General features: G+C 42.9%; 1 protein-coding gene across 1 annotated transcript in view; it reads left to right on the top strand.

Moving 5' to 3' along the window:
• LOC139759023 (chondroitinase-AC-like) overlaps positions 1-20,704 on the top strand; it is a 40,623-nt gene extending 19,919 nt beyond the window's left edge. The window contains exons 10-15 of the mRNA XM_071680917.1: positions 7,065-7,182; positions 11,670-11,798; positions 12,364-12,597; positions 13,337-13,536; positions 14,591-14,753; positions 20,078-20,704. Of these exons, the coding sequence (XP_071537018.1) occupies positions 7,065-7,182; positions 11,670-11,798; positions 12,364-12,597; positions 13,337-13,536; positions 14,591-14,753; positions 20,078-20,365 (1,132 nt within the window). The 3' untranslated portion in view covers positions 20,366-20,704. The remainder of the gene's footprint in view (positions 1-7,064; positions 7,183-11,669; positions 11,799-12,363; positions 12,598-13,336; positions 13,537-14,590; positions 14,754-20,077) is intronic.
• Positions 20,705-25,969: the final 5,265 nt, after the last annotated feature.

Here is a 25,969-nt window from a genome sequence, read left to right as displayed (position 1 = left end):
TGATTCACTTCCGCTTCCATGGATCCATCCGCTGCCAAATCCACTCCCAGATATCTAAAGCACTTCACTTCCTCCAGTTTTTCTCCATTCAAACTTATCTCCCAATCGACTTGACCCTCAACCCTACTGTACCTAATAGCCTTGCTCTTATTCACATTTACTCTCAACTTTCTTCTTTCACACACTTTACCAAACTCAGTCACCAGCCTTTGCAGTTTCTCACATGAATCGGCCACCAGCGCTGTATCATCAGCGAACGACAACTGACTCACTTCCCAAGCACACTCATCCATAACAGACTGCATACTTGCCCCCTTTCCAAAACTCTTGCATTCACCTCCCTAACAACCCCATCCATAAACAAATTAAACAACAATGGAGACATCCACAAAACTTTCCATGGTTTACCCCTGACGCTTCACATGCCCTGGTTCAATCCATTGACAGCACGTCGACCCCGGTATACCACATCGTTCCAATTCACTCTATTCCTTGCACGCCTTTCACCCTCCTGCATGTTCAGGCCCCGATTACTCAAAATGTTTTTCACTCCATCTTTCCACCTCCAATTTGGTTACCCACCTCTCCTCGATCCCTCCACCTTTGACACATATATCCTCTTTGTCAATCTTTCCTCACTCATTCTCTCCATGTGACCAAGCCACTTCAAAACACCCTCTTCTGCTTTCTCAACCACACTCTTTCTATTACCACACATCGCTCTTATCCTTTCATTACTTACTCGATCAAATCACCTCACACCACATATTGTCCTCAAACATCTCATTTCCAGCACATCCACCCTCTTCTGCACAACTCTATCTTTAGCCCACGCCTCACAACCATATAACATTGCTGAAACCACTATTCCTTCAAACATTTTTCAACTCTCCTAGAACTTTCGCCCCCTCCCCCACCCTGTCACGCACTTCCGTTTCCATGTTTCCATCCGCTGCCAAATCCACTCCCAGATATCTAAAACACTTTACTTCCTCCAGTTTTTCTCTATTCAAATTTACCCCCCAATTGACCTGTCCCTCAACCCTACTGTACCTAATAACCTTGCTCTTATTCACATTTACTCTCAGCTTTCTTCTTTCACACACTTTACCAAACTCAGTTACCAGCTTCTGCAATTTCTCACCCGAATCAGCCACCAGCGCTGTATCGTCAGCGAAAAACAATTGACTCACTTGCCAAGCTCTCTCATCCACAACAGACTGCATACTTGCCCCTCTTTCCAAAACTCTTGCATTCACCTCCCTAACAACCCCATCCATAAACAAATTAAACAACCATGGAGACATCACGCACCCCTGCCGCAAACCAACATTCACTGAAAACCAATCACTTTCCTCTCTTCCTAAACGTACACATGCCTTACATCCTCGATAAAAGCTTTTCACTGCTTCTAACAACTTGCCTCCCACACCATGTATTCTTAATACCTTCCACAAAGCATCTCTATCAACTCTATCATATGCCTTCTCCAGATCCATAAATGCTACGTACAAATCCATTTGCTTTTCTAAGTACTTCTCATATACATACTTCAAAGCAAACACCTGATCCACACATCCTCTATCACTTCTGAAACCACATAGCTCTTCCCCAATCTGCTGCTCTGTACATGCCTTCACCCTCTCAATCAATACCCTCCCATATAATTTACCAGGAATACTCAACAAACTTATACCTCTGTAATTTGAGCACTCACTTTTATCCCTTTTGCCTTTGTACAACGGCACTATGCAAGCATTTCACCAATCCTCAGGCACCTCACCATGAGTCATACATACATAAATAACCTTACCAACCAGTCAACAATACAGTCAACCTCTTTTTTAATAAATTCCACTGCAATACCGTCCAAACCCGCTGCCTTGCCGGCTTTCATCTTCCGCAAGGCTTTTACTACCTCTTCTCTGTTTACCAAATCATTTTCCCTAATCCTCTCACTTTGCACACCACCTCGACCAAAACACCCTATATCTTCTATTCTGTCATCAAATACATTCAACAAACCTACAAAATACTCACTCCATCTCCTCACATCACCACTACTTGTTATCACCTCCCAATTAGCCCCCTTCACTGAAGTTCCCAATTTTTCCCTTGTCTTACGCACTTTATTAACCTCCTTCCATAACATCTTTTTATTCTCCCTCAAATCTCATGATACTCTCTCACCCCAACTCTCATTTGCTCTCTTTTTCACCTCTTGTACCTTTCTCTTGACCTCCTGCCTCTTTCTTTCATATATCTCCCAGTCATTTGCACTATTTCCCTGCAAAAATCATCCAAATGCCTCTCTCTTCTCTTTCACTAACAATCTTACTTCTTCATCCCACCAATCACTACCCTTTCTAATCTGCCCACCTCCCACGCTTCTCATGCCACAAGCATCTTTTGCGCAAGCCATCACTGCCTCCCTAAATACATCCCATTCCTCCCCCACTCCCCTTACCTCCTTTGTTCTCACCTTTTTCCATTTTGTACTCAGTCTCTCCTGGTATTTCCTCACACAAGTGTCCTTCCCAAGCTCACTTACTCTCTCCACTCTCTTCACCCCAACATTCTCTCTTCTTTTCTGAAAACCTCTACAAATCTTCACCTTCACCTCCACAAGATAATAATCGGACATCCCTCCAGTTGCACCTCTCAGCAAATTAACATGCAAAAGTCTCTCTTTCGCGCGCCTATCAATTAACACGTAATCCAATAACGCTCTCTGGCCATCTCTCCTACTCACATACGTATACTTATGCATATATCTCTTTTTAATCCAGGTATTTCCAATCACCAGTTCTTTTTCATCACATAAATCTACAAGCTCTTCACCATTTCCATTTACAACACTGAACACCCCATGTACACCAATTCTTCTCTCAACTGCCACATTACTTACCTTTGCATTCAAATCACCCATCACTATAACCCGGTCTCGTGCATCAAAACTACTAACACACTCACTCAGCTGCTCCCAAAACACTAGCCTCTCATGATATTTCTTCTCATGCCCAGGTGCATATGCACCAATAATCACCCATCTCTCTCCATCTACTTTCAGTTTTACCCATATCAATCTACAGTTTACTTTCTTATACTCTATCACATACTCCCATCACTCCTGTTTCAGGAGTAGTGCTACTCCTTCCCTTGTTCTCGCCCTTTCACAAACCCCTGACTTTACTCCCAAGACATTTCCAAAGCACTCTTCCCCTTTACCCTTGAGCTTCGTTTCAGTCAGAGCCAAAACATCCAGGTTCCTTTCCTCAAACATACTACCTATCTCTCCTTTTTTCTCATCTTGGTTACATCCACACTTATTTAGACACCCCAATCTGAGCCTTCGAGGAAGATGAGCATTCCCCGCGTGACTCCTTCTTCTGTTTCCAATTTTAGGAAGTTAAAATACAAGGAGGGGAGGGTTTCTAGCTCCCCCGCTCCCGTATATATTTATATATATATATATATATATATATATATATATATATATATATATATATATATATATATATATATATATATATATATATATATCTTTTCTTTTAAACTATTCACCATTTCCCGCGTTAGCGAGGTAGCTTTAGGAACAGAGGACTGGGCCTTTTTTGGAATATCCTCACCTGGCCCCCTCTGTTCCTTCTTTTGGAAAATAAAAAAAAAAAAAAAACGAGAGGGGAGGATTTCCAGCCCCCCGCTCGCTCCCCTTTTAGTCGCCTTCTACGACACGCAGGGAATACGTGAGAAGTAATCTTAATCCCCTATCCCCAGGGATAATATATATATATATATATATATATATATATATATATATATATATATATATATATATACGTGAAAATGTATAGGTATGTATATGCGCGGGTGTGGACGTGCACATATACATATATATATATATATATATATATATATATATATATATATATATATATATATACATATATATATATATATATATATATATATATATATATATATATATATATATATATATATATATATATATATATATATATATACATGTGCATGTGGTTGGGTTGGGCCATTTTTCGTCTGCTTCTTTGCACTTCCTCTCTAAGCGGGAGACAGCGACAAAGTATGACAGATATAAATAGATGATATACATACATATATATATATACATATATATATATATATATATATATATATATATATATATATATATATATATATATATATATATATATATATATTCATTTGATTTAATTTATTATACTTTGGCTCACCCACATACACATGTATACGCTTAAATGCCCACACTCGCACATATACATACCTATACATTTCAACGTATACATACATATACATACACAGCATATGCATATATACACATGTACACATTCATACATGCTGCCTTCATCCATTCTCACCGCCACCCCGCCACACATGAAAATGACAACCCCCTCCCCTGCGTGCGCGCAAGGTAGCGCTAAGAAAAACAACCAAAGGCACATTCGTTCACACTTAAGTCTCCAGCTGTCATTTGTAATGCACCGAAACCACAGCTCCCTTTCCACATCCAGGCCCCACAGAACTTTTCATGGTTTACCCCAGACACTTCATATGCCCTGGTTCAATCCATTGATAGTACGTCAACCCCGGTATACTATATCGTTCCAGTTCACTCTATTCCTTGCCCTCCTTTCACCCTCCTGCATGTTCAGGCCCCGATCACACAAAATCTTTTTCACTCCATCTTTCCACCTCCAATTTGGTCTCCCTCTTCTCCTCGTTCCCTCCACCTCCGACACATATACCCTCTTGGTCAATCTTTCCTCACTCATTCTCTCCATGTGACCAAACCATTTCAAAACACCCTCTTCTGCTCTCTCAACCACGCTCTTTTTATTTCCACACATCTCTCTTACCCTTACGTTCCTTACTCGATCAAACCACCTCACACCACACATTGTCCTCAAACATCTCATTTCCAGCACATCCATCCTCCTGCGCACAACTCTATCCATAGTCCACGCCTCGCAACCATACAACATTGTTGGAACCACTATTCCTTCAAACATACCCATTTTTGCTTTCCGAGATAATGTTCTCGACTTCCACACATTCTTCAAGGCTCCCAGAATTTTCGCCCCCTCCCCCACCCTATGATCCACTTCCGCTTCCATGGTTCCATCCGCTGCCAGATCCACTCCCAGATATCTAAAACACTTCACTTCCTCCAGTTTTTCCCCATTCAAACTCACCTCCCAATTGAATTGACCCTCAACCCTACTGTATCTAATAACCTTGCTCTTATTCACATTTACTCTTAACTTTCTTCTTTCACACACTTTACCAAACTCAGTCACCAGCTTCTGCAGTTTCTCACATGAATCAGCCACCAGCGCTGTATCATCAGCGAACAACTGACTCACTTCCCAAGCTCTCTCATCCCCAACAGACTTCATACTTGCCCCTCTTTCCAAAACTCTTGCATTCACCTCCCTAACAACCCCATCCATAAACAAATTAAACAACCATAGAGACATCATACACCCCTGCCGCAAACCTACATTCACTGAGAACCAATCACTTTCCTCTCTTCCTACACGTACACATGCCTTACATCCTCGATAAAAACTTTTCACTGCTTCTAACAACTTGCCTCCCACACCATATATTCTTAATACCTTCCACAGAGCATCTCTATCAACTCTATCATATGCCTTCTCCAGATCCATAAATGCTACATACAAATCCATTTGTATATATATATTTTATATATATATATATATATATATATATATATATATATATATATATATATATTTATATATATATATATATATTTTTTTTTTTTTTTTGCTTTGTCGCTGTCTCCCGCGTTTGCGAGGTAGCGCAAGGAAACAGACGAAAGAAATGGCCCAACCCACCCCCATACACATGTATATACATACGTCCACACACGCAAATATACATACCTACACAGCTTTCCATGGTTTACCCCAGACGCTTCACATGCCCTGATTCAATCCACTGACAGCACGTCAACCCCGGTATACCACATCGCTCCAATTCACTCTATTCCTTGCCCTCCTTTCACCCTCCTGCATGTTCAGGCCCCGATCACACAAAATCTTTTTCACTCCATCTTTCCACCTCCAATTTGGTCTCCCTCTTCTCCTCGTTCCCTCCACCTCCGACACATATATCCTCTTGGTCAATCTTTCCTCACTCATTCTCTCCATGTGCCAAAACCATTTCAAAACACCCTCTTCTGCTCTCTCAACCACGCTCTTTTTATTTCCACACATCTCTCTTACCCTTACGTTACTTACTCGATCAAACCACCTCACACCACACATTGTCCTCAAACATCTCATTTCCAGCACATCCATCCTCCTGCGCACCACTCTATCCATAGCCCACGCCTCGCAACCATACAACATTGTTGGAACCACTATTCCTTCAAACATACCCATTTTTGCTTTCCGAGATAATGTTCTCGACTTCCACACATTCTTCAAGGCTCCCAGAATTTTCGCCCCCTCCCCCACCCTATGATCCACTTCCGCTTCCATGGTTCCATCCGCTGCCAGATCCACTCCCAGATATCTAAAACACTTCACTTCCTCCAGTTTTTCTCCATTCAAACTCACCTCCCAATTGACTTGACCCTCAACCCTACTGTACCTAATAACCTTGCTCTTTTTCACATTTACTCTTGACTTTCTTCTTTCACACACTTTACCAAACTCAGTCACCAGCTTCTGCAGTTTCTCACATGAATCAGCCACCAGCGCTGTATCACTATCATAAGAAAAGGATGTGGATGATGGTATGAAGGAAGAGTGATAAATTACAGAGAGAGAGAGAGAGAGAGAGAGAGAGAGAGAGAGAGAGAGAGAGAGAGAGAGAGAGAGAGAGAGAGAGAGAGAGAGAGAGAGAGAGAGAGACTATGAAGTTCTTCAGAGATTTTTGTACATCACAAACCTCGCAGTTTTTTCGAGCCATCAATCCCCATTCCGAGTGTTTTCCCCATACATTCCCTGTCCCCATCAGTTCCTCTTCCCTCACGGAGATTGCTCTGTCTGCAGTTCTGATCTGATGGTGCACCAGAGGAGGGACTACATGGCCAGTTTAAGGGTCCTCTCGAACCGCACAGCAAGGCAGGAGACTTGGAGCAGTGGCCTGAATATCAATGGCTTCTTCCAGGTAATACCCGAAGGGAAAGCTTGACTGTAATGCAGAGGTCAGACTTAATAGTATGCAGTCTTCAAGGATACAAATTCATATATATATATATATATATATATATATATATATATATATATATATATATATATATATATATATATATATATATATATATATATCGCCGGGGTAGGGGGAGAACGAATTCTCCCTGCACATTCCCTCCATGTCGTTGAAGGTGAGACTATAAGAAGCCGGAGTGGGGAACAGCAACCCCCCCCCCATTCTTGTATTTCAATTCCTATAAGAGGAAACAGAAGAAGGAGTCAAGAGGGGAGAGGTCATCCTCCTCGAAGGCTCAGATTGTGTGTGGATGTAACCAAGATGAGAAGAAAGAAGAGATAAGTAGCATGTTTGGGGAAAGAAACCTGGATGTTCTGGCTGTGAGTGAAACAAAGCTCAAGGATAAAGGTTAAGAATGGTTTGGAAGCGTTTAAGGAGTAAAATGAGGGGTTGGTGAGAGGACAAGAGCAAAGGAAGGAGTATCACTATTCCTGAAGAAGGAGTTGTGGGAGAGTGAGAGAGAGTGTAAAGAAGTAAATTCTACGTTGATCCGGGTAGAAATGAAAGTGGATGGTGAGAAAGGGTTGATTATTAGTACTTATGCACCGGGCCATGAGAAGAAAGATCATGAGAGGCAAGTGTCTTGGGAGCAATTGAATAAGCGTGTCAGCAGTTCTGATGTAAGAGACCGGGTGATTTCAATGTGAAGCTGAGCAATGTGGCACTTGTGGAAATAACAGGGAGGCATGGGGTAATGAGTTACGAATGGAAATGGTGAACAGTTTGTGGAGCTGTGTGCTGATAAAGGACTGGTGATTGGAAATACCTGCTTTAAAAAGAGGGATATACACATGTATACGTGGTTGAGTAGGAAAGATGGTCAGTGGGCATTATTGCATTACATTTCAATTCAAAGCAATGTAAAAAAGAGACTTTTGGCTGTAAATGTGGTAAATTTGGCACCTGGTGGGATGTCTGGTCATTATCTTGTGGTGGTGAGGATTTGTAGAGTTTTTCGGTGAAAAGAGAGTGGTGAGAGTAACTGAGCCTGGAAAAGAGACGTTTGAAGAAATACCAGGAGAGATTGAGTTTAGAATGACAAAAGGCAGAAGTTAATGAATCAAGGGGAGTAGGTGAGGAATGGGAGGTATTCAGGGAAGCAGTGATGGCTCGTGCAAGAGTTGAATGTGATATGCAAAAGGTGGGAAATGAGCATATTAGAAAGGATAGTGAAGCAGAAAAAAGAGAGGCGATTGGACGGTACTTGCAGAGGAGGAGTGCAAGTGATTCGGGATGTGTAAGAGAAAGCGGCAGGAGGTCAAGAGGATGGTGCACTGATCAAATGAGAGGGCAAGTGAGAGTTAAGCTGAGTGAGTATCAGTAAAGTTTAGGGAGGATAAGGGGCTTGGAAAGGAGTTTAAATAATGTGTGAAAAGCAAGAGGAGAGATAGGAAACTCGGTGAAGGGGGCAATAGGGGAAGTGAAAACAGGTAGTGATGAAGTCAGGAGATGGGGTGAGCATTTTGAAGGATTTATGATAGATTGGCAGACGTATGGTGTTTGGGTCGGGGTGGTGTGCGAAGTGAGACACTCATGGAGAGTGGTTTGAAGAGAGAAGAGGTTGTGAAAGCCCTGTGTAACATGGAATGTGGCAAGGCAGCTGGAGTGGATGGTATTACAGTAGACTTTGCCAAGGAAAGGGGTAACTGTGTTGTTGTTTGGTTTGTAATGAAATCTATTGTTTGTATGGATCATAGTGAAGTGCCTGAGGATTGGCGGTATACATGTATAGTGCCATTGTATAAGGGCAAAGGGAATAAAGTTTGTTGAATATACTTTGTAAGTTGTATGGGAGGGTATTGACTGAGAGGGTGAAAGCATGTGCAAAGCATCAGACTCGGGAGGAGCAGTGTGGTTTTAGAAGTAGTAGAGGATGTGTGGATCAGGTGTTTCGTTTCAGGAATGCATATGAGAAATACTCAGAAAAACAGATGGATATATATGGGGTATTAATGGATCTGGAGAAAGCATATGATAGGGTTGATAGAGATGCCTTGTGGAAGGTTTTAAGAATATACAGTGTGTGTGTGTGTGTTAGTGGGTGGATAGCCGCTAGAAGCAGTGAGATTTTTAAGGGTGTAAGACGTGTGTACGAGTAAGAAGAGAGGAGAATGAATGGTTCCAAGTGAAGGTTTATCTGCGGTAGGGGTGTGTGATGTCACCATGGTTGTTCAGTTTGTTGATGGATGGGGTAATGAGGGAGGTAAGTGCAATAGTCTTGGAGAGAGGGGCGAGTATGCAGTCTGTGGTAGATGAGAGGGCCTGAAAATTGAGTCAGTTGTTGTTTGCTGATTTTGCAGCACTTGTGGCGAATTCTAGTTAGACTCAAGAAGCTGGTGACTGATTTTTGAAGTGTGAGAAAGAAGGAAGTTTAGGGTGACCGTGAGTAATAGTAAGATTATTAGGTTTAACAGGACTGAGGGACAAGTTAGTTGGGGTGAGACTGAATGGAACTATGGAAGCAGAAGTGAATGATAACCTGAGCGAGGGGGAAAAGGTTCTGGGAGCACTGAAGAATGCTTGGAAAATGAGATCGTTATATAGCGGGGATGGGCATGTCTAAAGATATAAAAGTTCCAACGTTATTATATGAATGCGAGGCATGGGCTACAGATAAGACTGTGCTGAGAGGGGTAACTGCGTTGGAAATTAAATATTACAGGACAGTATGTGGTGCGAGGTCGTTTGATCGAGTAAGTAATTAAAGGGTAAGAGATATATGGGAATAAAAAGAGTGGGGTTTACATGAGTTTACATGTGAAAGACAGACAGCAGGAGGGCTGATTAGCCCAAGACTGGGTTGTCTAGAGAAAAAAATGGGTCGGACATATGGAGACAATGAGTGAGGAAAGGGTGACAGAGAGGATATATGAGTCAGAAATGAAGGGGAGAAGAAGAATGGGATACCAAATTAAAGATGGAAGGATGGAGTGAAAACAGAATTTGAGCGAGCAAGGCCTGAACAAGCAGGAGGGTGAAAGGCGTGTCCGGGATAGACTGAATTGGAACGATATCATTGGAGTGAACCAGGGCATGTAAAGCGTCCAGGGTAAACCATAGAAAGGTCTGTGGGGCCTAGTTGTGAATAGGGAGCTGTGGTTTCGGTGCACTGCACAAGACAGTTAGAGAATAGATGTGAAGGATACGGACTTTGCTTGTTTGTTCTTTGCGCTACCTCCCTAACGCAGAAAACGGCGATCATGTATGGCGAGGTAGTGCATGGACAGAAGAAATGCAGCATTCTTTCACACTCAGTCTCTAGAGAGCTGTCGTATCTAACGTACCGAAACCACAGCTCTCTATCCACATCCAGGCCTCCAGGGTCGAAGAGTTAGAACAATAAAGTTCTCTCATTACTAATTGTCTTCCCTCCACCTACAATCTCATTTGTCTCCAAGATGATGAATATATATATTTTTTTTTTTTTTTTTATACTTTGTCGCTGTCTCCCGCGTTTGCGAGGTAGCGCAAGGAAACAGACGAAAGAAATGGCCCAACCCCCCCCCCCCCCATACACATGTACATACACACGTCCACACACGCAAATATACATACCTACACAGCTTTCCATGGTTTACCCCAGACGCTTCACATGCCTTGCTTCAATCCACTGACAGCACGTCAACCCCTGTATACCACATGACTCCAATTTACTCTATTTCTTGCCCTCCTTTCACCCTCCTGCATGTTCAGGCCCCGATCACACAAAATCTTTTTCACTCCATCTTTCCACCTCCAATTTGGTCTCCCTCTTCTCCTCGTTCCCTCCACCTCCGACACATATATCCTCTTGGTCAATCTCTCCTCACTCATTCTCTCCATGTGCCCAAACCATTTCAAAACACCCTCTTCTGCTCTCTCAACCACGCTCTTTTTATTTCCACACATCTCTCTTACCCTTACGTTACTTACTCGATCAAACCACCTCACACCACACATTGTCCTCAAACATCTCATTTCCAGCACATCCATCCTCCTGCGCACATCTCTATCCATAGCCCACGCCTCGCAACCATACAGCATTGTTGGAACCACTATTCCCTCAAACATACCCATTTTTGCTTTCCGAGATAATGTTCTCGACTTCCACACATTTTTCAAGGCTCCCAAAATTTTCGCCCCCTCCCCCACCCTATGATCCACTTCCGCTTCCATGGTTCCATCCGCTGACAGATCCACTCCCAGATATCTAAAACACTTCACTTCCTCCAGTTTTTCTCCATTCAAACTCACCTCCCAATATATATATATATATATATATATATATATATATATATATATATATATATATATATATATATATATATATATATATATATATATATATATATATATATATTCCTTCACATATTCATATATTCTCTTTGCCTTTCACTTCATGTTAGGCTGATGGTTTCCTGACGTTGCTGATGGACAGCAAGGAGTACGGGTCACCAGGTCAGGAGGTGTTCATGGTGTATGACTGGGCCAAAGTACCTGGCGTCACCAACCTCTACACCAAAGATGTTCCCAAGGTTAGAACATACCACACTCACAAGGTCAGAGCACACATACATATACTCCAGGGCAGAGCACACCACATATATACCCCAAGGTCAGAGCACACCACATATATACCCCAGGTCAGAGCACACCACATATATACCCCAGGTCAGAGCACACCATATATACCCCAGGTCAGAGCATACCACATATACCCCAGGTCAGAGCACACTATACATATACCCCAGGTCAGAGCACACCATACATATACCCCAGGTCAGAGCATACCACATATACCCCAGGTCAGAGCACACCATACATATACCCCAGGTCAGAGCAAGCCATACATATACCCAAGGTCAGAGCACACCACATATATACCCCAGGTCAGGGAACATCATACATATACCCAATAACAGAGCAAGCCATACACACTGCCTAGGTCAATATATCACTCTCCAAGTATACATACAGTCCTAGCATATATCTGTTGTTAGTGTAGTATATCCGTTTCTATTTCAAAATGATATACTGAAGGATATATTAGCATACACCTTATCAGTCCCAGATCATATTCTATCTGTGGTCGGCCTCCAGTACCACTCCAGTACCTACTGGTCGGAGAGGTTCTTCAACAACGTCTCCTTCGTCGGAGGGGTGACGGACGGTAACATAGGGGCAGCTGCGATGTCGTTCCGTCGGCCCCACGTCGCCCTCACCTACCTCAAGACCTGGTTCTTCTTCGACGATGTCATCGTCCCCTTGGGCTCGGACATTACCCTCCCACCTCAGGATGCCACTGGGGAGAGTGTCACCACCACCTTGGCACAGGTAATGTCACCCTGACACCTCAGGATGCCACTGGGGAGAGTGTCACCACCACCTTGGCACAGGTAATGTCACCCTGACACCTCAGGATGCCACTGGGGAGAGTGTCACCACCACCTTGGCACAGGTAATGTCACCCTGACACCTCAGGATGCCACTGGGGAGAGTGTCAACACCACCTTGGCACTTGCACGTCACACAGGTCACGGTTCTGTGTTTAGATTTCACAAACTCATTACCTAATTTCACAGGACGTTTCAGTCGTCTTCTGTTAGCTAGTTATAGTTGGTATTTCAGCACATATCGCTGGATGCCTGAAATTTTGCAAGTACACACATGGGAATGTAGATATCACTTCTGATATTAGGTTGACATAAAAGAGCCTAGTTGAAGACGAGGCTTTTTAAGGTGAACGTTAAGGTTTTTCTAAACTCAAACGGATTGTAGGGTCTCCTTACTCCAGAGGATTTTGACCCTAGACAGCGGCAGTGAGGGTTTCACATCTTCTCTTGTGTCCGAGAACACTTTTCATCACAATATTCCTATTCTCTTTTTAACAAAGGTTTAAGGGTTGCCATGATCTTGTAGTACCACTCAGCTTTTCTTTTGCTTCACTTTAGGAAGGTAGCGCCAGGAACAAACGATTGTACTTCTCTTCAGGATGTTTGTTCTTGGGGGCGCATTGGCCGTCATCAGTTGTAGTTCAGTGTTCCAGCATTGACCTCATCATTCAAACACGCAGGTCAGTTACCGCGGCTCGTACGTGGTGGGGACTGAGGACGGCAGCGAGGTGAACTTGGATCAACTCACCAGCCACCAGGAGGACCGCCCTGCCTGGCTCCACCACGGCAGCGTTGGTTACGTGTTCCTCAAAGGAGACGAGTACCTCTACACTTCGGCTGAGAGTCGAACCCACGGATCGAAAAGTATGGATATCTTCACGTAAGTTCCGGGTTGTATTATCTCCGGGTTGTATTACAGGAGATATTGCATTGTTCTCCGTCAACGTCACCTTCATTTTAGCCACGGCGATTGTGATAGATTTCAAAGACCGTTGGAGTAATTATCTTCACAGATGATGATTAAGGAAGAAGCGTAGTCCTTCATTTAACAATTATGTTTACATACAATGCACAGTCATCATAGGGCACTTTACAGCTGGGAAATACTGGTAAATGACCAAACAGATCTGTATTAGGATTCCCTCTCGGATGAACACTTTCTACTGGTGGTGTCCAAATGGTAGCTAAAGTCTCCACTCCGGTGTTGAGGTGTGTTAATGCTCAGTTGGAGAGACACGTGTCGAACACAAGTCAGGTGGACAGAGACATCTTAAACACAAGCACAAGTGAGGTGGACAGTGACATGTTAAACACAAGCACAAGTGAGGTGGACAGTGACATGTTAAACACAAGCACAAGTGCGCTGGACAGTGACATGTTAAACACAAGCACAAGTGAGGTGGACAGTGACATGTTAAACACAAGCACAAGTGCGCTGGACAGAGACATGTTAAACACAAGCACAAGTGAGGTGGACAGTGACATGTTAAACACAAGCACAAGTGAGCTGGACAGTGACATGTTAAACACAAGCACAAGTGAGCTGGACAGTGACATGTTAAACACAAGCACAAGTGAGGTGGACAGTGACATGTTAAACACAAGCACAAGTGAGCTGGACAGTGACATGTTAAACACAAGCACAAGTGAGCTGGACAGTGACATGTTAAACACAAGCACAAGTGAGCTGGACAGTGACATGTTAAACACAAGCACAAGTCAGCTGAACAGTGACATGGTAAACGGAAACACAACCCAGCTGGACAGAGACATGGTAAACACAAGCACAAGTGAGCTGGACAGAGACATGTTAAACACAAGCACACAGATTAAGTTACAAGACGGAATCACAACACACATGAACTCCTACCTTGTAAAATCATACCACAAGTTACTCACCTACGACCAGTAATACAGTGGCGGCTACTTACCAGGGCCTGGATGGATCACGGGCCCACCCCAAAGGATGTGTCTGTGGCCTACGCTGTACTGCCGGGCTCTGACCTAGCCAGGACCCGTGCCTTCGCTGCTGACCCCGACGTCGAAGTGATCACGCAGACCAGCGACCTTCATGTTGTCTGCCACCACCCTTCCAAGGTAGGAAAAATCAGTCACACACACACACAGGCACAGGATAAGGTGTGTGTGTGTGTGTGTGTGTGTGTGTGTGTGTGTGTGTGTGTGTGTGTGTGTAAAGATATATAGGAATAAAGATATGATACATTTATACAAAGATGAGAGACGGGGCAACAGGAGTATAAAACTGTCCCAGTAACACACAGCTACTAATCACACACACACACACACACACACACACACACACACAAACACGCACGCATGCACATACACACACATACACACACACACACACACACACAAACACACACACACACACACACGCACGCATTCACACACACACACACACACACACACACACACACACACACACACACACAAACATATATATATATTTTTTCTTTCTTTCAAACTATTCGCCATTTCCCGCATTAGCGAGGTAGCGTTAAGAACAGAGGACTGGGCCTTTGAGGGAATACCCTCACCTGGCCTAATTCTCTGTTCCTTCTTTTGGAAAATTGAAAAAAAACCGAGAGGGGAGGATTTCCAGCCCCCCGCTCCCTCCCCTTTTAGTCGCCTTCTACGACACGCAGGGAATACGTGGGAAGTATTCTTAATCCCCTATCCCCAGGGATAATATATATATATATATATATATATATATATATATATATATATATATATATATATATATATATATATATATATATATATATATATATATTCATTCATTCATTCATTATATTCGCCATTTCTCGCATTAGCGAGGTAGCGTTGAGAACAGAGGACTGGGCCCCTGAGGGAACATCCCCACCTGGACCCCTTCTCTGTTCCCTCTTTTGTCGCTGTCTCCCGCGTTAGCGAGGTAGCGGAAGGAAATAGACGAAAGAATGGCCCAACCCACCCACATACACATATATATACATACACGTCCACACACGCAAATATACATACCTATACATCTCAACGTATACATATATATACACACACAGACATATACATATATACACATGTACATAATTCATACTGTCTGCCTCTTTTCATTCCCATCGCCACCCCGCCACACATGAAATAACCCCCTCCCCCCTCATGTGTGCGAGGTAGCGCTAGGAAAAGACAACAAAGGCCACATTCTTTCACACTCAGTCTCTAGCTGTCATATAATAATGCACCGAAACCACAGCTCCCTTTCCACATCCAGGCCCCACACAACTTTCCATGGTCTACCCCAGACGCTTCACATGCCCTGGTTCAATCCATTGACAGCACGTCGACCCCGGTATACCACATCGTTCCAATTCACTCTATTCCTTGCACGCCTTTCACCCTCCAACATGTTCAGGCCCCGATCACTCAAAATCTTTTTCACTCAGTCTTTCCACCTCCAATTTGGTTTCCCACTTCTCCTCGTTCCCTCCACCTCTGACACATATATCTTCTTGGTCAATCTTTCCTCACTCATTCTCTCCATGTGACCAAACCATTCTAAAACACCCTCTTCTGCTCTCTCAACCACACTCTTTTTATTACCACACATCTCTCTTACCCTTTCACTACTTACTCGATCAAACCACCTCACACCACATATTGTCCTCAGACATCTCATTTCCAGCATATCCACCCTCCTCCGCACAACTCTATCTATAGCCCACGCCTCGCAACCATATAACATTGTTGGAACCACTATTCCTTCAAACATGCCCATTTTTGCTTTCTGAGATAATGTTCTCGACTTCCACACATTCTTCAACGCTCCCAGAACTTTCGCCACCTCCCCCACCCTATGATTCACTTCCGCTTCCATGGTTCCATCCGCTGCCAAATTCACTTCCAGATATCTAAAACTCTTCACTTAATCCAGTTTTTCTCCATTCAAACTTACCTCCCAATTGACTTGTCCCTCAACCATACTGTACCTAATAACCTTGCTCTTATTCACATTTACTCTCAACTTTCTTCCACACACTTTACCAAACTCTGTCACCAGTTTCTGCAGTTTCTCACACGAATCAGCCACCAGATCTGTATCAACAGCGAACAACAACTGACTCAATTCCCAAGCTCTCTCATCCACAACAGACTGCATACTTGCTCCTCTTTCCAAAACTCTTGCATTCACCTCCCTAACAACCCCATCCATAAACAAATTAAACAACCATGGAGACATCACACACCCCTGCCGCAAACCGACATTCACTGAGAACCAATCATTTTCCTCTCTTCCTACACGTACACATGCCTTACATCCTCGATAAAAACTTTTCACTGCTTCTAACAACTTGCCTCCACCATATATTCTTAATACCTTCCACAGAGCATTTTTATCAACTCTATCATATGCCTTCTCCAGATCCATAAATGCTACATACAAATCGATTTGTTTTTCTAAGTATTTCTCACATACATTCTTCAAAGCAAACACCTGATCCACACATCCTCTACCACTTCTGAAACCACACTGCTCTTCACCAGTCTGATGCTCTGTACATGCCTTCACCCTCTCAATCAATACCCTCCCATCAAATCTCCCAGGAATACTCAACAAACTTATACCTCTGTAATTTTAGCACTCACTTTTATCCACTTTATGGGGGGGGGGGGGGGGTAAGAAAATCAAGAAAATTGAAAACTGCTAGTTGACAATGCTGATGATGAATTAAGATTGCTATGGGGGCCCACAAGCCATGGTTCAAGCTAATGATAATTCAAAAGTGGAAGAGAAAATTTAGGGAGAGGCATATCCTATGAATAATCACGTGAGCTACTTCTATCAATACAGAATTGATGTGCACAGGAATAGTTTTGGAAAATGCATTTAAAACAACATTCAAGACAACAATACACTGTAATTCCTGCCGCACACCACAATATTGACTAGCGGCTTTGCTCAGTCTCTGGTGCTAAAAGTTCACTTAAGGGAACATCAACTGGTTACACACGTCCTTGAAATATTAGCTGTGTAGAGACCAGCCAGCTGCACGGGAATCCGGGCGTGAGGCAGTCCGTGCTCAGCGGCAGGCCATGTCCTTCTGGTCAATTCAGTCTGTATGTGTACGGTAATCCAATCGTGTGACAGTCTGTGTGTAATCAGCATAGAAGAACGGTGGAAGATACTGAACGGTGAAGATACCACAGAAAGTTCCACAGGTAATGTTAGCTAATTTCAAACCCCTACTCCGACGCCGGCAAGAGGCTGGTGCCGAAAGTGGGAGTCAGTCAGTGATCGGAGACACACACTGGTCTCCTCACTGACTTGTCTGTTGAGTTTAAAAATAGATATAATTGGTTTAAACACAAGCTTTGATTGTAAGCTTAAGAAGACCCGGATTGATATATGTTCAGCGACGGCCCACGTTCCCCAGCTCAAGTTGGCTTTACATGCGATATGCACATGCAGCGTAGCGCGTCCGGCTTACGTCCTACGAACAAACTCGCTGTTTGCGTCCACACACCATAAGATTCTTTTTAGGCCTATGCCGGCGCTTGGCCCCTACTGTTGCCCTGTTAGTATTGAAGTTATCAGTGTCTGTCATTGACATATCATTGGTTCATTACTGTTACAGGGTGACGAACCTTACACACTTTATAAAGACATCCTGTGTAACAAAGCGAGGTATGGCTTACCTGGATTCTTGGAAGATAACGTTATGCCGGCCGGAGTGATCGAACTGCCTCTATCGTTGTTGGATACTCACTGACTGCCTTGTCTCTGTTCTGCGCAATGAAGGATGCCATTTGCTGTATTACCAAGACAATCATTTCATTTTCCTTGGTTAATCATTCCACTAATTCAATTCTAAACTTTTCAACACTTGACGATACATTTTCGTTGTCACTTTAATTGCTACTTTCTCCCTTACAATCAAAAGCTTACCTTATAGGGGACCTGCTATGGACGATACCAGGTCTCGTAAGTTTAACACTTTAACTCCTATTGCTAACTTAAAGTTACAATCTTAATATAGACTATCAAAAACTTAAACAATATATGACTTCCATTATTCTTACAATAAGAGCTTTATTTACTGCTAAACGAGTTTACAAGAATATCCTTAATCGGTGATCGTGAGTGAGGTGTGGGATGAAATGTGCTAGGATGGTTCATAACCAAGGAAACAAAGTTTGCTCTGAGGTCGGCCTAATAAGATTTTACACACCTCACACACACACACACACCCTAACCCCCAGCCAGTTCTGTTCTGTTGAGGGAAGAATCCTCACTTGGCCCTCTTCTCTGTGCCTTCTTTTGGAAAAGTAAAGCAAAAGGGGAGGACTTCCAGCGTCCCCGCTTCCACCCCTTTAGTCGCCTTCTACGACACGCAGGAAATACGTAGGAAGTACTCTTTCTCCCCTATCCCCAGGAATATATATATATACATACATATATATATATATATATATATATATATATATATATATATATATATATATATATATATATCGGACATTTGGCAGATGATTTCGCACGAGGTGTATAATCAAAACTGAAAAGCCTCCACTGATAGGCCATCAGCAAGTAAAATATGCCTCCTGCACATGGTTTTGCAACTCATTAATGAATGTCGTCCTGTTGACTTCAACCCTCGATGCACAAAACTTAGTCAATCTTGACCCTCGACACACAAAACTTAGTTAACCTTGACCCTTGACTCACGAAACTTAGTCAGTTAACCTTGACCCTAAACCCACAAGACTTAGTCAATCTTGACCCTCGACGCACAAAACTGTGGTACAGGTCTGACCCTTATCCGTTCATCCCATAACGAGTATAGTCTATTAAGGTATAAGGTAGACGTGTAGTTGACCCCCAGTTTCTTAAATCTATCGTGGCGTAGAGCTGTGTATACTACATGGTACAACTGTGATTCCCTATCCGATTACCCAGCCATTAGACATCTGGCACACAAGCAGTTAGTTGCATTCTGTCACTACATAAAACCTTATGTCCTTGACAGTGGCCTACCTGACCTCATAAACATGATGTGATGGAGAACCTGTGGTATAAGTTTATCTCATATCCAGACGGCTAGTCATTAAATGTCATGTACACAAGAGCAGCGGATGCATGTGCATGCACGGACGAGGCCTCTGCTTCCCAGCGGGAGACATGAAAATCATATAATTTCTTTAAGGAGCCAGAGTTCCATCCGCTAAGTTTCTAACGCTTTTGGTCGTGATTCTGTTTTTAGTTTTCATTTTTTTCTAGAGGGGATGGGGCGGGAGGAAGGTATGTATGCTTCATATAATGGACTATAAACAGATAATTGCTATATATTTCCCAGTTATCTTAAGGAGCCATAAAGATGTCGCTGCAAGACTGTTGTAACAGAAGTATCTGTCCACAGACGGTGGGCGCAGCTCTAGTGGCGTCGGGCGGAGCAGCAGTTGCGAGGAACTGCGGCGGTACGGGAACGCTGGAGGTACAGGCGGATATCCCCTGCCTCCTCCTCCTTACCATTACCTCCAGCACTGCTGACGCTGCTCACGTTACCGTCACCCTCGCTGACCCCCAACAGCTCTACGACACCATCACCGTCCAGGTGGTTGTTGATGGTCGCCAGGTGGAGAAGACCGTCCAGTTGCCTTTACCTCCACGGCGAGGCTCCAGCGTCATCACCACTCTCGTGGTTTAAGTCGCCGACGGTCAAACCAACGCTACACTTCTGGATAGTCATCTCTCTCTGACTCGCACTACCATAAGCTCCCATGATCTACTAAACATAGTCTATTGTCCAACCTATAGGCTATATCTTAAGAAAAAACTATCTAATGAAGCTTTTTGTTCATACATAAGATTAAATCCTGCTCAGAACTTAAGTGTTTACAGATGAGCATAGAAGAGGCAGAACGAATCAGGGGAGAGGCATATTTCAGATCAAACGTATCAACGAAACGCAGCGGAAAAGTGAGACAGTGTGATGGTCAGGATCATAATGTTATCCACTTTTGTAGTACATAAAAGTGTGCAATTCTCACGCTTTCATATCCTAGCAAGTTTCTTAACAGGCATAGTTTAACAAGTTTTACATACATGTTAGTGACCATGTCATCAAACAGTAAAGAAAAAATATGATATCTGATAACAATTTTATCAATATATCAATCTGATCTCTTCTGGCATGTGTAAGAGTTGGACGTTGCATGCGAAAGGTGCGAGAAAGGCAAATTGGAAAGGGTAGTGACCGGTAGGATGTAGTAAAGTTGCCAGTGAAACAGAAATAGAAGCGTTTGGGCAGGGAAAGAGTGCAAATGATTGGGGAATGTATAAGAGAAAGCGGCAGGAAGTCAAGAGGAAGGTGCAGCGGTTGAAAAGGATGGGAAATAACAGTTGGGGTGAGCGATTATCAAATAACTTTTGGGAAAACGAGAAGTTTTGGAAGGAGGTAAATGATGTGTGAAAAACATGGAAAAAAGATGGGAAATTTGTTGAAGGGGACAAAAGCGGAAGTGACAATAGGTATTGATGAAGTGAGGGGGAGATGGAATGATTATATTGAGGAACTGTTGAATTGTTTAATGATACGGAGGCATATGTAGGGTATCTGGGTCGTGGTGGTATGCGAAGTGAGAAAGTCGGGAGAGTGGTTTGATAAAGAAAGAAGAGGTGGTGAAAGCCTAGCGTGAGATGAAATGTGGCAAGGCGGCTGGATGGAGGGTATTGCATTTGAATTTGTTAAGAAAGGGGGCGACTGTGTTGTTGATTGGTGACATCACACATCCCTGCCGCAGACTAACCTTCACTTGGAACCATTCACCGTTCTCTCTTACTACTTACTACTTCTTGTTGCTTCCAGCAGCTTTCCTCCTACACCGTATATTCTTAACACCTTCCATAAGGCATCTCCATCAACCCTACCACATGCTTTCTCCAAATCCACACGTCACATGGAAATCCATCTGTTTCTCTGAGCATTCCTCACATACATCTTTGAAGCAAACATCTGATCCACACATCCTCTACCACTTCTGAAATCACACTGCTCCTCCCCAGTCTGATGATCTGTGTATGCCTTCACCCCCTCAGCCAATAACCTCCCATATAGCTTTACCAGTTAGACCTGACAAACTTATGCCTCTGTAGTTTGAATACATACCTTATCCCTTTTATCTTTGTACAATGACACTATGAATGCACTCTGCCAATCCTCAGGCACCTCACCATGAACTGCACAAACGATGAAGATCCTTACCAACCAATCAGTAACACAGTCACCCATTTTCTTGATCAATTCAAATGCAATATCCAGCCGCCTAGCCACATTTCATCTTTCGCACGGCTTTCGCCACCACTTTTTCCTCACCAAACTACTCTCCACGGCTTTCTCACTTCGCATACCACCCGGACCGAAACACCCTACATCTGCCACCGTATCATCAAACATGTTCAACAGTTCCCAAAAATATTCACTCCATCTCCTTGCTTCATCAATATCCACCATCACTTTTTGTCTCCTTCACCGACTTTCCGATTTTCTTCGCTTGTTTTTCTCACAGTATTTATCTGTTTTCAAAACATCTTATTTTCCCTAAAGTTAACTGATGATCGCTCATACCAACTCTTATTTGCTCTCTTTTTCAACCGCTGCACCTTCCTCTTGACCTCCTGCCGCTTTCTCCAATACATCTCCCAATCATTTGCACTCTCTACTTGTAAGTACCGACCAAATGTCTCTCCTTTCTTCTTCACTGGCAACTTTACTTCTTCACCCAACGCTCACTATTCTTTCTAATCTGCCCACTTCCCCCTTTAAACGTGTCACATATCCTTGCACATGCCAGCACTGGTTTTATGAATACCTTCCATTCCTCACCCACTCTCCTTACTCCATTTACCCTCACCTTTTGTCATTCTACGCTCAATTTCATTATATATATATATATATATATATATATATATATATATATATATATATATATATATATATATATATATATATATATATATATATTCGCCATTTCCCGCGTTAGCGAGGTAGCGTTAAGAACAGAGGACTGGGCCTTTTTTGGAATATCCCCACCTGGCCCCCTCTGTTCCTTCTTTGGAAAATTGAAAAAAAAAAAAAAACGAGAGGGGAGGATTTCCAGCCCCCCGCTCCCTCCCCTTTTAGTCGCTTTCTACGACATGCAGGGAATACGTGAGAAGTATTCTTAATCCCCTATCCCCAGGGATACTATATATATATATATATATATATATATATATATATATATATATATATATATATATATCATTTATCTATTATACTCTGTCGCTGTCTTCCGCGTTAGCGAGGTAGCGCATGGAAATAGACGAAAGAATGGCCCAACCAACCCACATACACATGTATATACATACACGTCCACATACAGCACATATACATACCTGTACATCTCAACGTATACATATATATATACACACAGACATATACATATATACACATGTACATAATTCATACTTGTTATCCTTATTCATTCCCGTCACCACCCCGCTACACATGAAATGACAACCCCTTCCCCACCCATTTGCGCGAGGTAGCGCTAGGAAAAGACAACAGAGGCCACATTCGTTCACACTCAGTCTCTATCTATCATGTATGATGCACCGAAACCACAGCTCCCTTTCCACATCCAGGCCCCACAGAACTTTTCATGATTTACCCCATACGCTTCACATGCCCCCGTCTGTATCGTTCCAATTCACACTATTCCTTGCACGCCTTTCACCCTCCTGCATGTTCAGGCCCCGATCACTCAAAATCTTTTTCACTCCATCTTTCCACCTCCAATTTGGTCTCCCACTTCTCTTCGTTCCCTCCACCTCTGACACATATATCCTCTTGGTCAATCTTTCCTCACTCATTCTCTCCATGTGACCAAACCATTTCAAAACACCCTCTTCTGCTCTCTCAACCACACTCTTTTTTTTTATTACCACACATCTCTCTTACCCTTTCATTACTTCCTCGATCAAACCAACTCACACCACGTGTTGTTCTCAAACATCTCATTTCCAGCACATCCACCCTCCTCTGCACAAATCTATCTATAGCCCACGCCTCACAACCATATAACATTGTTGGAACCACTATTCCTTCAAACATACCCATTTTTGCTTTCCAAAATAACGTTCTCGACTTCCATACAATTTTCAACGCTCCCAGAACTTTCGCCCCCTCCCCCACCCTGTGACTCACTTCCGCTTCCATGGTTCCATCCGCTGACAAGTCCACTCCCAGATATCTAAAACACTTCACTTCCTCCAGTTTTTCTCCATTCAAACTCCAAATTGACTTGTCCCTCAACCCTACTGTACCTGATAACCTTGCTCTTATTCATGTTTACTCTCAGCTTTCTTCTTTCACACACTTTACCAAACTCAGTCACCAGCTTCTGCAGTTTCTCACCCGAATCAGCCACTAGCGCTGTATCATCAGCGAACAACAACTGACTCACTTCCCAAGCTCCCTCATCCACAACAGACTGCATACTTGCCCCTCTTTCCAAGACTCTTGCATTCACTTCCCTAACAACCCCATCCATGAACAAATTAAAGAACCATGGAGACATCACGCACCCCTGTCGCAAGCCAACACTCACAGAGAACCAATCACTTTCCTCTCTTCCCACACGTACATAGCCTTACATCCTCGATAAAAACTTTTCACTGCTTCTAACAGCTTACCTCCCACACCATATATTCTTAATACTTTTCACAGAGCATCTCTATCAACTCTATCATATGCCTTCTCCAGATCCATAAATGCTACATACAAATCCATTTGCTTTTCTAACTATTTCTCACATACATTCTTCAAAGCAAACACCTGATCCACACATCCTCTACCACTTCTGAAACCACACTGCTCTTCCCCAGTCTGATGCTCTGTACATGCCTTCACCCTCTCAATCAATACCCTCCCATATAATTTACCAGGAATACTCAAAAAACTTATGCCTCTGTAATTTGAGCACTCACTCTTATCCCCTTTGCCTTTGTACATTGGCACAATGCAAGCATTCTGCCAGTCCTCAGGCACCTCACCATGAGTCATACATGCATTAGATAACCTTACCAACAAGTCAACAATACAGTCACCCCCTTTTTTAATAAATTCCATTGCAATACCATCTAAACCCGCTGCCTTGCCGGTTTTCATCTTCCGCAAAGCTTTTACTACCTCTTGTCTGTTTACCAGATCATTCTCCCTAACCCTCTCACTCTGCACACCACCTCGACCAAAACACCCTATATCTGCCACTCTATCATCAAACACATTCAACAAACCTTCAAAATACTCACTCCATCTCCTTCTCACATTACCACTACTTGTTATCACCTCCCTATTTGCCCCCTTCGCTGATGTTCCCATTTGTTCCCTCTCTTACGCACTTTATTTACCTCCTTCCAAAACATCTTTTTATTCTCCCTAAAATTTAATGATACTCTCTCACCCCAACTGTCATTTGCCCTCTTTTTCACCTCTTGCACCTTTCTCTTGACCTCCTGCCTCTCTTTTTTATATATATATATATATATATATATATATATATATATATATATATATATATATATATATATATACATCTCCCAGTCATTTGCATCGTTTCCCTGCAAAAATCGTCCAAATACCTCTCTCTTCTCTTTCACAAATAATCTTACTTCTTCATCCCACCACTCACTACCCTTTCTAATCTGCCCACCTCCTACGCTTCTCTTGCCCAAGCATCTTTTGCACAAGCCATCACTGCTTCCCTAAATACATCCCATTCCTCTCCCACTCTCCTTACGTCCTCTGTTCTCACCTTTTTCCATTTTGTACTCAGTCTCTCCTGGTACTTCCTCACACAAGTCTCCTTACTCTCACCACTCACTTCACTTCAACATTCTCTCTTTTCTGAAAACCTCTACAAATCTTCACCTTCGCCTGAGGATAGGGGAGAAAGAATACTTCCCACGTATTCCTTGCGTGTCGTAGGAGGCGACTAAAAGGGGAGGGAGCGGGGCGCTGGAAATACCCCTCTCATTTTTTTTTTTTTTTCCAAAGGAAGGAACAGAGAAGGGGGCCAGGTGGGGATATTCCCCCAAAGGCCCAGTCCTCTGTTCTTAATGCTACCTTGCTAACGCAGGAAATGGCGAATAGTTTGAAAGATATATATATATATATATATATATATATATATATATATATATATATATATATATATATATATATATATATATATATGGAAGGTACTATATAATTATATACATTTCTAAA

Source organism: Panulirus ornatus, chromosome 32 (genome assembly GCF_036320965.1).
Source record: "Panulirus ornatus isolate Po-2019 chromosome 32, ASM3632096v1, whole genome shotgun sequence".
In the NCBI taxonomy this organism is placed as follows: domain Eukaryota; kingdom Metazoa; phylum Arthropoda; class Malacostraca; order Decapoda; family Palinuridae; genus Panulirus; species Panulirus ornatus.
This window is presented reverse-complemented; position numbering and strand designations above follow the sequence as displayed.